This window comes from Giraffa tippelskirchi, chromosome 2 (assembly GCF_054371585.1).
Source record: "Giraffa tippelskirchi isolate mGirTip1 chromosome 2, T2T-mGirTip1v1.2.pri, whole genome shotgun sequence".
NCBI classification, from domain to species: Eukaryota; Metazoa; Chordata; class Mammalia; order Artiodactyla; family Giraffidae; genus Giraffa; species Giraffa tippelskirchi.
The window spans coordinates 103,421,522-103,438,551 of NC_137276.1; the positions used below are offsets into that span (position 1 = coordinate 103,421,522).

The 17,030-nt window shown below is 46.6% G+C and overlaps 1 protein-coding gene across 4 annotated transcripts; it reads right to left on the bottom strand.

The window, feature by feature from the left end:
- Positions 1–4,596: 4,596 nt before the first annotated feature.
- On the bottom strand, positions 4,597–7,254 carry NUDT16 (nudix hydrolase 16). 4 transcript variants are annotated; one of them, XM_081574152.1, is made up of 3 exons: positions 7,097–7,254; positions 6,727–6,990; positions 4,597–6,025 (listed from the first exon to the last, which is right to left on the bottom strand). In XM_081574152.1, the coding sequence occupies exons 1-3, from the start codon at positions 7,232–7,234 to the stop codon at positions 5,846–5,848; spliced, it is 582 nt and encodes a 193-aa protein (XP_081430278.1). In that variant the 5' UTR covers positions 7,235–7,254; the 3' UTR covers positions 4,597–5,845. The 4 variants fall into 4 exon arrangements, with proteins under 4 accessions (XP_081430278.1, XP_081430277.1, XP_081430276.1 ...); XM_081574151.1 differs by having other exon boundaries at positions 6,727–6,996; XM_081574150.1 differs by having other exon boundaries at positions 5,953–6,990.
- Between the last annotated feature and the right edge of the window lie 9,776 nt (positions 7,255–17,030).

A 17,030-nucleotide genomic window follows, 5' to 3' on the forward strand; every position in this document is an offset into this window, starting at 1 on the left:
AATATCACAAACATGACAAAATCCAGGAAAAAGAATTATGAGTTCATTACCTGACATGCTTTTATAGTGTTCTTTCCTACTTATAGGAGGGTGGATATCCTTTTATTCCATTTTATACTATCATTTTCTACACAGTGTAAGGTAGATTCACCTAGCCCAGAAGATCAGGACTAGAGACTGCTTCCATTAGGAAGTGACATTAAAAATAAGAAAAAACTGGAGTTAGTGAGGCAAAATGTGCATGTAGGAGGCAGAGCTAGGTCGGGGGTGGGGAGGGTGGGAAGGGGTATGGCCCAGGGAAGGGGGTGAGTGTCCCACTGCAAGAAGCCTGAGGTGGAAATGGCTTTCTCAGCTCTGGTGGGTCAGAGGATGAGAAATGAGAGAGGATGTGATCAAAATGCAGGGGAAATACCTCCATGGAACATTATGCAGCCATTAAAAGGGATCCTGTGGGGTCTACCCAGCAACATGGAGCAAAGCCTTGGCTGAAAATCACAGGCATGAATTTCTACACAAAAGTACAGCCACATGAAGAATTATGGAATCTCACCAACACGGTCCCTAGCGGAACAAAGAGTAAGTTTGAGTCCTAGTCTTTTTTCCCACCTGTGTGGGGCGTGGGCTGTTCGTGCTGCACAGCATCCCTGCCCCCTCCCTCAGGAATCTGCTGCATCCCCTCCCCCAGCCCCTGCGAGGAGCCAGGCCGCCAGTCAGGTGCACAGTCCAGGTGCCACCAGGGAGGGACCAGATGAGCACGTGACCGTCTCATTTGGGGCTGAAGAACTTCCATCCCCCCTCAGCTCAGCAAGTGGACCCAGCATTCTTCCTGGGATGGGTCCTGTGCCCGCCCTCAATCCTTTGCTTGTTTCTTTAGATTTATTTGGGTCCCATTTCTGTAAACTCACAAGAAAAAAAGCAGCTTCACTCTTATTACTTTAACCGGACACTTTATAAACAAAATACATACACATTGTAGAAGGTTCAGGCAACATAAAAAACCATAAAGAAGAAAGGTTCAGAGGGTTTGCTCTCTGTCATTTATTCCAGTTTTATCACATTGTGCTCAGAGAACATGATGTGTACTTGGTCATTTCAGAGGTGGTACAGACTGGAGAGGATTTACTGGAGGTTTTCTAAGGCCCAATCAATGAATAACTTGGTAAATGTTTAAAGGTAGATTCTCTCCTTCAGTCAACAGAGTTCAGGATTTATCTTTTAGGCAAATTATATTATTCTGTTGGACTTTGTGCCAAAGTTTTTTATCTGGAATATGGAGATAACATAATAGTGTCTCTGCCTGATGTGGTTGGGCTAAGTTACATATGTTTACATACATGAAAAGAGCTGAGAATAATGTCTGCAGCACAGTAGGTGTTTACACAGTAAGCATGCTTAATTGCTGCCATCATGGTCATTATTTTTATATCCTAGATTGTGTACTTAAATGGAATTTTGTCTGCCAAGGATTAAGGAACTGGGTTTGTGGCTTCCTGATCATTTTCTATTGATTTCTCCTTATATTTCCATAGATTTGCTGTATACAGTCTGAAATTCATGTGATCATAGTGGATAAACTCTTAATTAAAGAATCCTTGTGTAATTTTAAGCTGATAGAAATCTAGCCCCTTAAGCCCTTTCCTCCATGCTGCCAGCTGTTGTGTCTTATCCCATCTTCCCTCTTAGTCCATGTTTTCCTCAAATTTCCTGAGCAAAACTGCTTCTGTGGGTTGGAATCAGTTTTTAGAGCAGGCTCTTTATCATACTGCTGGTGTTTGTGTCCCCTGTTAACTTCAGTGAATTGGAGGTGATTTTTCCACTCCTTTGCCCTCAAACAAGCACAGGTTCACTCATCTGCTCTCCCCTCCCTGTTGACCCCAACTATGCCTACATCCTTACCTGGAACAAGTACTGGACAACTGGAGGTTGTGAACTGATCAGTCTGTCCTTCAGCAGCCAGAAGAGGCTGGGGTTCCAGGGCTATGGGTAAGTTGCCCTTCCTGGAGTTTTTCCAAAGGCTGTTTTTTTTGTTTTTTTTTTTTTTTTACTGAAAACCCGACCAAAGTCATCTGAGTGGAAGGAGAAAAATCCTTGCCACTGTATCTACTAGGAATGCCTGTGGAGGGTAACAGGACCTGGTGGGGAGAGGAGGTGAGAAGCCCACAAGACAGCCTCCTTTCTCTGCTTTCAGGCCTCTGCCAGCCTGCCTTTACCTGGAGGGAATCTGAACTTTCACTTTCCTCCATCTGCCTCCCTCAGAGTCAAAGAGAAGTGGGGGGATGGTGGGGTGGGGAAGGGATGACACCGTGTGGTTTCTCTTCCTGGGAGTTTTCTGTGGCCTTAGGGCCACGGTGGATGTTTCTCTATGCCATGTCCTTCCTTCTCAGAAGTGAACATGTTTTAGGTATAATCCCCCACCTCCTGCTCTCTACCCATCTTTAAGGGAGGTCAAAGTCCAGCGTTCATTAGTTGGGCTCAAATTCTGTTACCATTCACTAATTTCATCAGTTTCTCTAGTTTTTTTTCTCTGTTCATTTTTCTGTGTGGAGGAAAGTGTTTGGGGAAAAAAGTACCCTGTGTGATAATCTAAAGTCACAGGACACACCTCTTCCCACATCTGCATGTCTGCCCTGGTCTGGTTCATTCAGAAGCCTTTGGGCCGAGCAACCAGGAAGGTGGCGGGCTGTCTCCTCAAACATTTCTGATCAAAGCAGCAGCTCTACTAGAAACTCGATCACACCATGTTTCTGCAAATTACTCAAATTTAGGTCTCAACACATCAAAAATGACCTTGATTCCACCCCCTATTCCCTTTGAGCTCTGCTGGGCTTTTCCTTCATCCATAATTTGAACCGTACAGTCAAAGCTATAGCTTTTCCAGTGTCATGTACAGATGTGAGAGTTGGACCATAAAGAAGTGTGTGTGCTTAGTCACTCAGTCTTGTCTGACTCTTTGCAACCCTGCAGACTGCCAGGCTCCTCTGTCCATGTGGATCCTCCAGGCAAGAACACTGGAGTGGGTTGCCATGCCCTCCTCCAAGGCATCTTCCCAACCCAAGGATCGAACCCAGGTCTCCTGCATTGCAGGTGAATTCTTTGGCTAAGTGCCAAAGAATTGATGCTTTGGAACTGTGGTGCTGGATAAGGTTGTTGAGAGTCCTTTGGACAGCAAGATCAAACCAGCCAATCCTAAAGGAAATCAACCCTGAATATTCACTGGAAGGACTGATGCTGAAGCTGAAGCTTCAATACTTTGGCCACCTGATGTGAAGAGCTGATTCATTGGAAAAGACCCTGATGCTGGTAAAGATTAAGGGCAAGGAGAGAAGGTGGTGACAGAGGATAAGATGGTTGAATGGAATCACTGACTCAAAGGACATGAGTTTGAGCAAACTCAGGAATATAGGGAAGGGCAGAGAAGCCTGACATGCTGCAGTTCATGAGGATGCAGAGAGTCAGACATGACTTGGTGACTGAACAATAATTTAAACGACTTAAGACACCAACTGAAAAGTCACCCCTGAGTCCTCTCTGTCCTCCAGCCAGCCCATCAAGGGCTTGTCAATGCTGCTGCCATCTCTTAAGCATCCCCACTTTTCCACCTCCTCTGCCATCCAGGCCCAGATCAGCACCACTTCCCATATCCCTCCTACCCTCTCCAGGCCTTGTTCCACACTACTAACCCCTGACCATGGCCTGTGGGCCTCTGCACATCTGGTTCCTGCTTTACTTTCCCTTGCTTACTTTATTTCTTTATTTTTTAAGTATTTATTTGGCTGTGTCAGTTCTTAGTTGCAGCATGTGGGATCTTTCATTGTGGCACTTGGGCTTAGCTTCTATGCAGCATGTGGGATCTTCCTGGACCAGGGATCGAACTTGAGTCCCCGGGATCGAACTTGCGTCTCCTGCATTGACAGGTGATTCCCAACCACTGGACCACCAGGGAGGCCCCTCCCTTTGCTTAGTCTAATTATACTGGTCCTTTCAATTCCCCAGACCATGCTCTGGTAAAGAAGGCTGCAAATTATTGGTGCCACCCCCTGCCACCCTCAATTGAGAAGTGGAGTCTCATTTCCTACCTTTGTTTTGGGATAATTTGCGAAGATTCCTCCTCAGGGCCTTAATACCCAGAATCCTCTCCCCACACTCCTCTCTGGCTCCATCCTTCAACCTAAATGATCTTCAGAGGCCCTTCCAGACCACCTCAACTAAAAGTGAAAATGACAAGGTGGGACCTGCAGCTGTCCTTTATTTCCTTCTTAATGTTGTTCAGTTGCCCAGTCGTGTCAGACTCTTTGTGACCCCATGGACTGAAACACTCCAGGCCTCCCTGTCCCTCACCATCTCCCAAAGTTTGCCCAGTTTCATGTCCATTGCATCAGTGATGCCATCCAGCCATCTCATCCTCTGACGCCTTCTTCTTCTGCCCTCAATCTTTGCCAGCATCAGGTACACTTCCAACGAGTCAGCTGTGCACATCAGATGACCAAAAGACTGGAGCTTCAGCTTCAGCATCAGTCCTTCTGAGTATTTAGGGTTGAGTTCCCTTAAGATTGACTGGTTTGATACATACATATAGACACAAATAAAACAAGCAAATAAGCATCATAATTTATTGTATCTTCCTCTCTAGAGCAGGGGTTGGCAAACCGTGGCCCACACCTTTTTAAATGGTTTTACTGGAACACTCACACCCATTGTCCATTGCTACTTCTGCCATGGCAGTTACGCAGTTCTACAAATGCCATGTGTCCTATCAAGCCTCAGATAACTACCATTTGGCTCTTTAAATAACCTGGCTGCACAGAGAGTAACATCTGTGCCTCTTTCATCCTTAGATCAACAATACCTAATATAGTTAATTGGTTGAAGGGATTGAAGAGCTTTGAAGCCTGGCTATAAGCCCTTCTTTACTGGTGGGCTCTTTGAGTTGCAGCAGGGCACGGCCAGCTCCCTTCCCTGTCCTCAGAGTCTAAGGGGTCCCAAATGAAAATTCTGGAGGAGATGCACCAGAACCCAGGAGTCTTAAGTCCAAGGTCAGTCCAAGGAGGCCAAACTCTTTCCTCATCCCTTCTACTCAGCTTCAGAAGAGGACAGGGGGTAGGTTAGGGCCCTCTACCACCTTTCGGGGGATACTGCTCTGACCAACCCCTTAGGCAAAGATAAGACCATACTTTCAGGGGAAAAACAGGTCCCTCTGCTTCTCTGCTTTCCCTGACAAGTATGGGCTGGGCTAGACCCTGGGAACAGCCATGTAGGAATGTGGAGAAAGACTCTCCCTGCTTCAGAAGCTCCTCCCCAGCAAGGAAGTGGTTATACTGATATGCCACTTCCTGCTTAAACTGGACATCACAAGGGATGGGGGGGAGGCATCAGCTTATGTGTGTGCTTAGTTGCTCAGCTGTGTGCGACGCTTTGTGATCCCATGAACTGTAGCCCGCCAGGCTCCTCTGTCTATGGGGATTCTCCAGCCAAGAATACTAGAGTGGGTTGCCATGCCGTCCTCTAGGGGATCTTACCAACCCAAGGATAGAACCTAGGTCTCCCGCATTGCAGGGGGACTTTTTTTTTTACTGTCTGAGCCACCAGGGAAGCGTGTGCACAGATATAAAGAAAAGAGTCAGGCTCTGAGAATCTGCCAGGCCCCCGGGATGAGCTGCAGATTTTTGCCATTGATGCCATGAGTCACCAGGGGGTCCTCTGCTCAGAACACATTACATACTCTTTTAATATGTTACCATCTATCAAGCTCAGGCCCAGAAGAGAAAACATTCCCTTTTTCTTCCCTGCCTCCCCAGTACAAAGGCCTGATCTCAGGCAGGTTTCACGGGTCCATGGAGGGCTGCCTCTAGGGAGGAGGTGAAATCTTAAGGCGTGCAAAAGAGCCAGGTTCCAGCAGTCCCAAGTTCTGGATGGCTTCCAGCAGCTGTTCCCGTGCATTTCCAATAAAGGTATTCTCCAGGAAGGCAGGCAGGCCTCCCACACCATCCCGCAGGGTATACAGGGGCACCCGCACCAGGCCCAGCACCTGGGAAAGGAAGGAGACAGGAGACTCTGGAAATTCAGGGAGCTCATCTCAGCCAGATCTTTCTAGATCAGAGGTCTCACCCCTTATCAGTTCAACAGAACCAGGCCTGAGCATGCACACCTCTGGGGACATAGAGGGCACAGGTCTTTGCAGACACATAACCCAGGTCATGCCATACATCTCACAAATGCCAACCCTTCCCACACCACCTTAGTGGCTCCCACCTCCAAAACGCATGCTACACCAGTAGTTCTCAAAATTTGGTACCCGAAGCAGCCACATTAGCACTATTCAGGAACTTTTGAAAAATTCAGATTCTCATGTCCTTCTCCCCTCCCCAGCTGAGCAAATATGGGAGTGGGGTCAGTAATCATTGTTTTAATAAGCCTCTTAGATGATCCTGATTAGCATATACAATCTATCCCTCTCTCCCCTAGCCTAAGAAGTGCCAAAGTTTTCCAAAAAACATCAGGCAAGAAAAAATAGGGCCTAAAGTGCCAAGTGGTAGCAGAAGAGTGACTTGAGTGGCTGAGTTTTAGAAAGACAATGCAGAGGCCTGTAAAGAGGGGAGAGGGCAAGATCTTTGCAGGGAGACCAGGTTGGCTGTAACTAATCACCCAGACCCCAACTACACAAGGACACAACGGCGACAGGCCTTCCGGGACTGGAGGAGGCGGGGTGGGGTCCTGGGTTGGCCCCACCTCCAGCCCGTGGTCTCGGGCGCGCGGCGCGCCCATCTCCACCGCAGTCAGCTGCTCCAGGGTCAGGAGCTTGGTGTAGAAGTGCGCCACAACGCGCGGCCGGGACCCAGCGTGCGAGCTGCGGTAGTCAGCGCGCTCCACGCGAAAGGCTGCCGCAGCCTCGCCCAGCTCCTCGCCCAACTCGCGATTCAGCCCGTCCTCTAAGCTGCCGTCGCGCAAGTCCACGAAGCCGCCAGGGAAGCCCAGGCGCCCATCAAAGCGCATCTGCATCTGTGGGAGAGGGAAGCTGGGATGGCCGGGGACGCCCAAGGCGGCGTGGCCGCGGGGCGGGGGCGGGGGCGGGCGGTGACCCGGAGCGTCCCCTCCTCACCAGCACGGCGTAGCGTAGCGGAATGCGGCCAAAGAGCAGCCCTGGGTCCGGTGCGTAGAGCAGCGCGTGGCACGCGTGCCGCCAGCCGGGCCCCAGATGCAGAGCCTCCGCCAGCTCAAGCCTACGCATGCCGGCCATGGCCTGCCTTCACCAGCTCTGCGGTGCAGAAGGCCCAGGTGGGCAGGCGTGGGCCACCAGAACCAATCCCTGCAGGGCCCGGGGCGGGGCGCGGTAGCGCGGGCCAATCCTGCAGGGCCCGGCGGCAAGGGCCAATCCCTGCGGGGCTCGGGCGGGGCGCGGCAGCCGGCGGCAGCCAGTCAGAGCGGGACCTGCGGGGAAGTCGAAGGCCCAGTGGGGCACCTGGAAAGTGGCCCTGGGCCGGGGCGGGGGCTGCAGGAGTGGCGGGATCCTGGACGCGGACTGTGCTGCAGTCACAGTCTAGCTTCAGGGTACTTCACCAGTGTTGGGATTGCTGAGTCGTGCGCAGAGGTTTTCTGCCTGAGTAGAGTTTAAGTATCTAATTAGAAACAGGGATGCGTCCTGGCAGCCACACCTGGTTAGTCTAGATGGTTCCCCGGGCCTGCAGTGGGAAGGGAATAGAGCAGAATTGGCTCAGAGCCTCGACCTGTTCTGTGCGGTGGGGACAGAGATGGGTTTAAGAGCCATACTGAGGGTGGTACTGCAGGGACTCAGTAGCTGATTGAGTGGGTGGGGAGGGATAGTTTGCCAGGGTAATGGCAGGGTTTCCGGCCTGGATGGATGGCGCTGTCACTTTCTGGGATGGGTATTATAGGATGGGGTGTGGGGGTGTAGTTCTGGTCAGGACTTGGGGGTGGCGGTAAGTGGTGGATAGAATGGACAGGACCCCGAGACTTACCCGGAAAAGGTGAGGAAGGGGCTGTGCTTGAAACCCTGTGGGCGCAGGAAGGAGAGAGAGCAAGAGTCATAGGTAGAAGTGTCCAAGGCTTTCTAGGCTCAGACCATTGAAGGAAGGAAGGTGGGGAACAGCCCACCCCCAGAACTGGGGGCTCCTCAGGGCTTGATGCTGAGTGAGGAACAGGGGTTCAGGATCCCTCATCCTAAGCCTCCCCACCTTTTTTCAGGCCCTGCATTCTATGTAGGTTCTCTCTTCATCAGCAGTCAGTATTTGTTACACAAAGGATAGGAGGAGTCAGCTTCTTGAGAGAGGCTGGGCTTGGAGTCACAGCCTGTAAATGACAGCATATGGTAAGAAAAAGCCCAAGAACCCTCCCAGACACAGGCTGGCTTTAGCAAAAATCAGTCAACTCTCTCTGTTAAGTAGAGAGTATACGAACCTATTGGGCTTCCTAGATGACTCAGTGGTAAAGAATCTGCCTGCCAATGCAGGGGACACAAGAGATGCAGGTTTGGTCCCTGGGTGAGGAAGATCCCATGGAGGAGGGCATGGTAACCCACTCCAGTATTCTTGCCAGGGTAATCCCATGGACAGAGGAGCCTGGCAGACTGCACTCCATGGGATTGCAAAGAGCCTAACACTCAGCAGGTAGACACATACCAACCTATTAGGGATATTAAGAGATTTGGAGCACTCAAAAACAGTGCTAGGCACAGCAAATGTAGCAATGTTTGGAATTTAGGGTGGGCCAGAGAGCTGTGTAAAGGCGGGCACTTGGAGCTCACCAGGCCTCAGCATGGGGTGGGTTGGGGTAGGGGGTGGGGGTGGAGTGAGGTGTCCCAGGGATCAAATTTCCTAGCTTAGTCTTCTTAATAAATGGCAGAGATGGCATCTACTGACAGAGGCAACTGAATTAAAGTGATGAGACTGTGTGTGTGATATAAGTCATTCCCCTCTTAGAGTTATAGAAAATCTAAGAAATTTCCAGGGGTCTGGGAATTGCCAAGGTTAAACAATTAAACTTTGCAAAAAGCTCATAAAAACTGCCAATTCCAGAATGTAAATTGGTGCAGCCACTAAGGAAAACAGTACGAAGTTTTCTCAAAAAACTGAAAACAGAGCTACCATATGACCCAACAATTCCACTCCTGGGTATATATCCAAAAACAAGACAAAGACAAACAAAAAAACACTTATTGAAATTGAAAAAGATACACGCACTCCAGTGTTTATGGAAGCATTATTTACAATTGCCAAGCAACCAGAATGTCCACTGACAGACAAATGGATAAAGAAGATGTGGTATAAGTACAATGGGATACTACTCAGCCATAAAAAAGAATGACTTGGAGGGTGTTGTGTTAAAGTGAAATGAGTCAAACAGAGACAAATCCTGTATGATACCACATATATAGAATCTAAAAAAATACCATAAACTAGTGAATATGACAAAAAAGAGGCAGACTCACTGATTTAGAGAACACACCAGTGGTTACCAGTGGAGAGAGGGAAAAGGGAGTGGCAATGTAGGGGCAGGGGACTATGAAGTACAAATATCAGGTATGAAATAAACTACAAGTATATATTATACAACATGGAGAACATAGCAAACATTTTATAATAACTAAATGGAGTATAACCTTTAAAACTTAAGAATCACTATATTGTATATCTGTAATTTATATAATATTACATGTCAACTATACTTCAACAATAAAAATATAATAAAAGAAAAAACCCTGCTAATTCCAAGGTTCCACCCCAGACAAAGTGATTCAGGATCTCTGGAAGTGGCACTGAGGCGTAAATGGGTTTGTTTGTTTGTTTTTTAATTATTTATTTTTGGCTGTGCTGGGTCTTCACTGCTGCACTTGGGCTTCTTTAGTTGCCGTGAGTGGGGATTACTCTAGTGGTGGTTCCTCTTGTTGCAGTGCGCAGGCTCCAGAGCACAGGCTAGTAGTAGTGACCCATGGGCTCAGTTACTCCACCGCATGTAGGATCTTCCCGGACCAGGGATTGAACCACGTCCCCAGCACTGGCAGGAGGACTGTTGACCACTGGACCACCAGGAAAGTCCCATAAGTGGTTTTTATATGTGTTTGAGGTGACTCTGATAAGGAACCAGGGCTGAGAACTGTGCCCTAAACTTAACCCTTACCCCTAACATGCTAAAGGTGACTTTGGTTTCTCTCTAGAAGGGCTTCCTTGGGGATTTAGGCTCCAACATGCCTTTTCCAGGGCTTTGAGAGATTGTATTCTTTAATGGTTGCTTGAAAGAGACTTTTAATTCAACTATTCCTATGGCAACGTGAACAACTATGAAACCAAGACAATAGCTCTACAAGAAAATGACTTGAGACCAGAGCTTTTTCAGGATGGATGAATATGGAAGCCATCAAAACCCTCCGGCCTGGCCTGCCTTTCCAAACTGCTCTCTGCCTCTGCTGGGGGAGCCGAGCCTCTGCCCCCACCTCTCCTCTTCCACCTCCTGAGACGGATTGCCCAGAAGTTGGGGCTAAAGTTCGAGAGCTGAGCCACATGCCTCCAGAGATGCTCCCAGTTCAAGAGCAAAAATAGCTCAGTGTTCAGCCTCAGAGACTGCTAAGGGAACTTATTCATGATTTTTAAGTAAATGAGAAAAGAGCTCTACCTTAGGCAACCAAATAGTTGATGTTGTTGTTGTGCAGTTGCCCAGTTGTGTCCAACTCTTTGCATGGACTGCAGCACGCCAGGCTTCCGTCCTTCACTGTCTCCCAGAGTTTGCTCAGACTCATGTCCATTAAGTTGGTGATGGCCATCCAACCATCTCAACCTCTGTCCTCCGCTTGGCCTCCTGCCTTCAATCTTTCCCAGCATCAGGGTCTTTTCTAATGAGTCAGCTCTTCCCATCAGGTGGCCACAGTATTGGAGCTTCAGCTTCAGCATCAGTCCTTCCAATGAATATTCAGGACTGATTTCCTTTAGGATTGACTCACTTGATCTCCTTGCAGTCCAAGGGATTCTCAAGAGTCTTCTCCAAAACCACAGTTAAAAAGCAATCAATTCTTCAGTGCTTAGCCTTCTTTATGGTCCAACTCTCACATTGGTACATGACTACTGGAAAAAACAGGTTTTTCTTTCTATAGAGAATTCCAGTTATTCAGAGAAGAAAGAGGAAGTCAATCAAAACTTTGCTGTTTTTTAAACTTTAAAGAATTAAGAGATCCTAGGAAATGATCATCAATGGCTGCCAAAATCATTAAAATGATAGAAAAATGTCCCACCTATGAAATATTCTTGCCCCAAAACTGAATTTGAATCTAGCTACCATATTATAAGAAATACAAAAAAAAAATCTTTTCAAATATCAGGAAGAAGCTAGGGTGATCCAGGTAGTAGTGGATTAGAGTTGGAGACATCAGTTAAGAATTTGTTTAGTTTAGATATTGAGGGTTATATACAGAAACATTTTTGGATAAGTGTATATTCAAGGGACATTTAGTATACATACAAATGTCCTTGCTCTGTCAGCTGGGAGGGCCTAAATGAAGTGATTCCCCAGGAGCAACAAGCACACCCAGTGCCCAGATCTTGGTTTCTGTTACTATTTCCCAGTAAAAGGAACCAGGACTCCTTGGAGAAATGCTGATTGAAGCACTGGGCCGGGAAATATACACAGTGGGTAGATAATGAGCTCAGAGCATCTTGTGACACCAGAAAGTTAGGAAGTACACTGAAAATTCATCAATCAATCAATAATGGAAAAAAAAAAACATATTGATGGGAGTTTGTCAAAGCGGCAGGGACACAGGAGCCAACTGAAAGAACTCTCTACAGCCAAAGTTGAAACAGTCTGGGCAAGAAAATAAAGCTCTATTGGGTTATAACCCAAAGATGAAATAAATCTCCACAGGTCTACGCTGATATAAATTATGAAAAAGTACATAAATAGAAAAGAAACAAATTACTCAGTAGTAGTTAAAATAATTTATGTAGAGGCTCTGCCCTGAAGGGGTAAGTAAAACTGCCGCTCCTCCAGTATGGGCTATGAGCACATAGGGGCCTAACGGACCGGGGTAGGGTGAGGTCTCTGTAACTGGGGGACCTGACACCATTACCTCTGCACCTCTGCCAGGCAATCCAGACCAGCAGCAACAGTGGTACGTCCTGTGGGTGCCATGCACTTGTGGTATGATGGTGATTATAGGGGTGACTGTGTGAACTATCTGGGATCTCTGTACTGTCTTCACAATTTTTCTGTAAATCTAATACTTCTAAAAATAAAGTTTTTTTTTTTAATTCAAGATGATGCAGTCGAGACTGAAGGAAACTTTACAAAAGAAATGAGCTTGTTTTTTCAGTAAATTAATTACAAGGGAAGAGGAGATGGGGGCAGAATCCATACATTAAAAGAGATTAAGGAGACATATCTAGTGAAAGGATTATTTAGATCCTAATTTGAAGAAACAAAGACTGGGGGAGATGTGAATACTGAGTGGATATTTGATATATAGGAATTATTGATCATGTTTTAAGTGTAATTGGATAAAGAAATGGCAACCCACTCCACTATTCTTGCCTGGAGAATTCCATGGACACAGGAGCCTGGTGGGCTACAGTCCCTGGGGTCACAAAGAGTCAGACACAACTGAGCGACTAACACTTTTAAGTGTAATAATAGTAAGTGTGGCTTTCTATAAAAAAAGATTCTTTATCTTTTAGAGATACATGCTGAAATATTTATGAATGATAAAAAGATTAACCAGCGAGGGAGTAATGGTGAGACTATAAATAAAATCAAGATTGGCCACAAACTGATAATTTCTGAAGCTGAGGAATAGTTCCCTAATAAAGGCATACTATATTATTCTCTTTACTTTGTATATAGTTTGATGTTTTTCATAGTAAAAAGTTAAAAAGCTCTTTGACTTCTCATGAAGTTAAAGGTAAAGGTTATAATTTACATTTGAATAAAGCTTTACATTTCACAAAACCCTTTCACAGAGAGGATCTCTTTTGGTCCCGGAGAGCGGGAGAGAGAGGTGAGAGTGGTTTTACTTTTTAGGCAAAATAAGACTGCAAGCATCCCCCATTTGTCAGAAAATTTTACACCATCCCATTTAATCCTCATAAAAGTTGCCAGGTGTTTCAAATGCAGAACCAAGATTAAGAACCGCTGATTTTGAAGACGATAGGATGGGAGAAGGAGGGAGGGAGAGGAGGTGCCACCTGCAGAGCAGGTGCCAGCAGGAGCCCATTGAGGTTTATCCAGCAGTACTTACTGGAAAGGCTAGATGCTGCTGCTGTTATTATTAATTTTTAGCATTCACATACCTGCAGTTACATCCAGCAGCCTTCAAGGAGGTGGCATTCTACAGAAGCCAACTCTCTTCTTGATTATTTGCAGGCACATCATCAAAAATATCCACGGCTGTGTTGTCTGGAGCTCATCAGGTCGGTCCATTTCAGTTAGAGGACAGAACTTTTCAGATACTTCCAGCTCCATACCTGGACTTCTCCCCGCTGAATACCCCACAAATGCCTCAAATCCAGCACACCCAGGAATGAGCTATTTCTCCCCCACCTGCGTCTTTTATACCCCCACCTCTGTGAATGCCTGTCCAGCCCGCCTTCTGGAAACCTAGGAGCCTCACTGACATCCTGCTCCTTTGCCCACCCCAAGCAGCCCTCACTCCTCAGCTCCCTCTCATGGTCTCCACCCTTGATGCCCAGACTCATCACATGAAGATCAGGCTTCATCTTTGCACTTGGATCAGCCTAATATTGCTTTATCTCAGACATTTTCAAACCTGCCCTCCACACAGTCTCAAGTTACAGCTCAACGCCATGTCCTCCTCAGGGGCTGTGCATTTCTAGGGATACAGCAAAGTAAACTCAACAGCTCACGTGTGGAGTTCTGTGGTGCCTAGTGGTTAGGGTTCTGGCCGTTCACTGCTGTGGCCAGGGTTCAGCCCCTGCTTGGAGAGCTGAGATCCCGCAAGCTGTGTGACATGGCCAAAAAATAGAGTAGTGTTTAGGAACTTACTTCCCTGGTGGAGCAGAGGTTAAGATTCTGTGCTTCCAATGAAGGGGGCATGGGTTTGATCAGGTCAGGGAACTAAGATTCCATATGCCGCGCTATATGGTCAAAAATATAAATAAAAATAAATGAGTTAAAAAAAAAAACAGCTCACGTGTGAACTTTGCCTTCTGTATTAGTGATCTGTTGCTGAAATGTACTGTAAAAGGTATTAACAATAAACACATCTCACAGTGGCTGATGCTCAGGAATTACAGAATGGCTCCCTAGATGGTTCTGGCTCAGAGTTTCCTCAAGCTGTTTTAGTCCAGCAATCAGCACGGGCTGCATCAGATGAAGGCTTGACTACGGCAGAAGAATTTGCTTCCCAGGTGGCTCACTGTTATGACTGGAAGTTAGAACTGGTGGCAGAAGCCTCAGTTTCATGCCACATAGATCTCGCCATGGGGTTGCTGGAGTGCCCTCATGACACAGTGGCCAGCTTCTTTCAGAGTGAGGCACCCAAGGGAAAGCAACATGGGATCCATATCTTTTATGACTAGTGTCAGGAGTCATACATGACTTCTACAGGATCCTCCTGACCACAAGGCCATCCCTGATGCCACATGAGAGGGACCTGCACAGATAGAGCAGGATACCTACCAGAGGTGAGGGACCACTGGGAGTGTCTTGGAGACCAGCCACGCACCTTCCTCTCAAACCTGCCATGGTCACCCTCACACTCAACGAACTAGTAGCACAGAAAGATGGCATGTTCTTCATGCCTGTAAGATCTTTGTCTCCTTACTTGCCTGAATTTCCCCCCAGCTTTCAGTTCAGTGCAGTCACTCAGTCATGTCCCCAGCTTTATTGAGGTATAATTGACCAAGAAAAATTGTATATATTTGAGGGGTACAACATGACGATTTGATATATTTGTAGACATATACATTGTGAAATTACCACAGTCAGGCTAATTAATGTATCTTATCACCTCACATAGTTACTATTTTATGTGTGTGTGTGGTGAGAACATTTAAGATTTATTTCTTGGCAGATTGTAAGTCTACAATAATACAGTTTTATTAACTACAGTCCTTATGTACATAAAATCTCTTGAACTTATTCACTGCATATAACTGAAACATCGTGCCCTTTAACCAATTGTCCCTGTAAGTTTCCTGCTCCTGAGTGATAATACAGCCGGAACAGTTCTGTAGCCAAACTCAGAGTCTGGGGGTAGGAAAGTACCTGCCCTCCTATGACAGTGGGAAGAAATAAGAAGTTAAAGAACAGTCAAGGATCCAGGGAGGGATGAACTGGAGCCAAAAATTCAATCTTTAAGAGCAGGAAAAAGCGTAATATTTTGGGAAGAAAACATTCTAGTTGCTGAATGATTGTCTCCCAACTAAACTTACAAATCTGCCCTGCAAATACTCTATTAGTGTTAAGCTTTGTTTCCTGCATAAATCTTAATGGCTCCGGGAGGATCCCCATGGACAGAGGAGCCTGGTGGGCTACAGTCCGTCAGGTCACAAAAAGTTGGACACCACTGAGCAACTAAGCACAGCACAGCACTCCTAATGAGTATTTATGGATATATTATTTCATAATATATATTTGTTGGACTAAATTTCTGAATTTCCTTCTGAAGCTGGGGGAGAGCTGAGTGTACTGAGGGCATGGGGGACACAGCTTACGTTGTAGGTTCCTGCATGTGAAGTGTGTTGAGGCCTGGGCAGGACCTGGAGCTGGTCCTTGGCACCACTCGAAGGCCTTCTCACAGCTGCTTTCTTCACAGCCTCTCAGCTCTCAACTGACTGTAAACAAATTCCTAGTCAAAGACCTGGCTGAAAATAGCTTCAAGTATTGACTTTTGGGGTGTGTTTGGATGTCAGTAGTAGAATCTTAACCACCTAAGGAGGCCTTCAGGGATAAATCTCCAATGATGGGAGATCAGGCAGCCTGATAATAAAATTAATAATTCCTCCTCCAAAGTCGAGAGCATCTTAACAGCGTTTAAAGCATGTGCACATGAGCCCCATGAGCAATTCCCCATGATTCAACATATGACATTATCTTGCTTAATTTTTATGGCCATCTTCAGGCAAAGGCAGGAAACTGAGCTTCCAAGGAAATGACTTGTGCTTGATCTCACGGTACATGGTAAGAGTGGTTCTAGAGTCCTAGTCATCTGAGTGGTGGTTGGTGGTTTAGTTGCTAAGTCGTGTCCAACTCTTTGCAACCCCATAGAGTGTAGCCTGCCAGGCTCCTCTGTCCATGGGATTCTCCAGACAAGAATACCGGGGTGGGTTGCTATTTCCTTCTCCAGGGGCTCTATCCAACCCAGGAATTGTACCAAGGTCTCCTGCATTGCAGGCAGATTCTTTACCAACTGAGCTATGAGGGAAATCATCTGGGAGCAAGTTCAATTGTTTTCCTTATGCAAACAAAGATCACTGTTTTTTTATGTGGACCATTTTTAAAGTCTATTGAATTTGTTGCAGTACTGTTTCTGTTTCATATTTTAGTTTTCTGGCCGCAAGGCATGTGAGATCTTAGCTCCCCAACCAGGGATTGAACTTGCATCCCCTGCATTGGAAGGCAGATTCTTAACCACTAGGCTGCCAGTGAAGTCCCAGGAAGATCATTTTAAAATACTCTTTGCTGTGTGGTCACTCCTGTCCCTCTGCCCTCCCCTCTCTCTGTCTCTGCCTCTCTTTCAGCCCTTTCTTCTTCTCTTCCATTTTTCATTTTTCCTCCTTTATCATGTTGGTGGCCTGGCCCCCTTCCCTTCTGACACAGTAGTTAAGGTACATGAGTTACGCCACCATCTTGAAAGAGGAGTGGAGTTTCTCCTCTCCTTGAGCTGCTACCTAATTTGCCTGCCTCCTTTATCCTGAGCCCATATAATGGACTGAGAGCTTTGACTTTGGCCCCAGCCCCAAATACATTAAATAATTAATTCCCATCACTCTCCTTTGTGCACCTTATTTCTGCATCACTCAGAATAGCTGGTGACATTTCCCCTGCATAAAGAGAAAGCAGAGAGGTCAGTT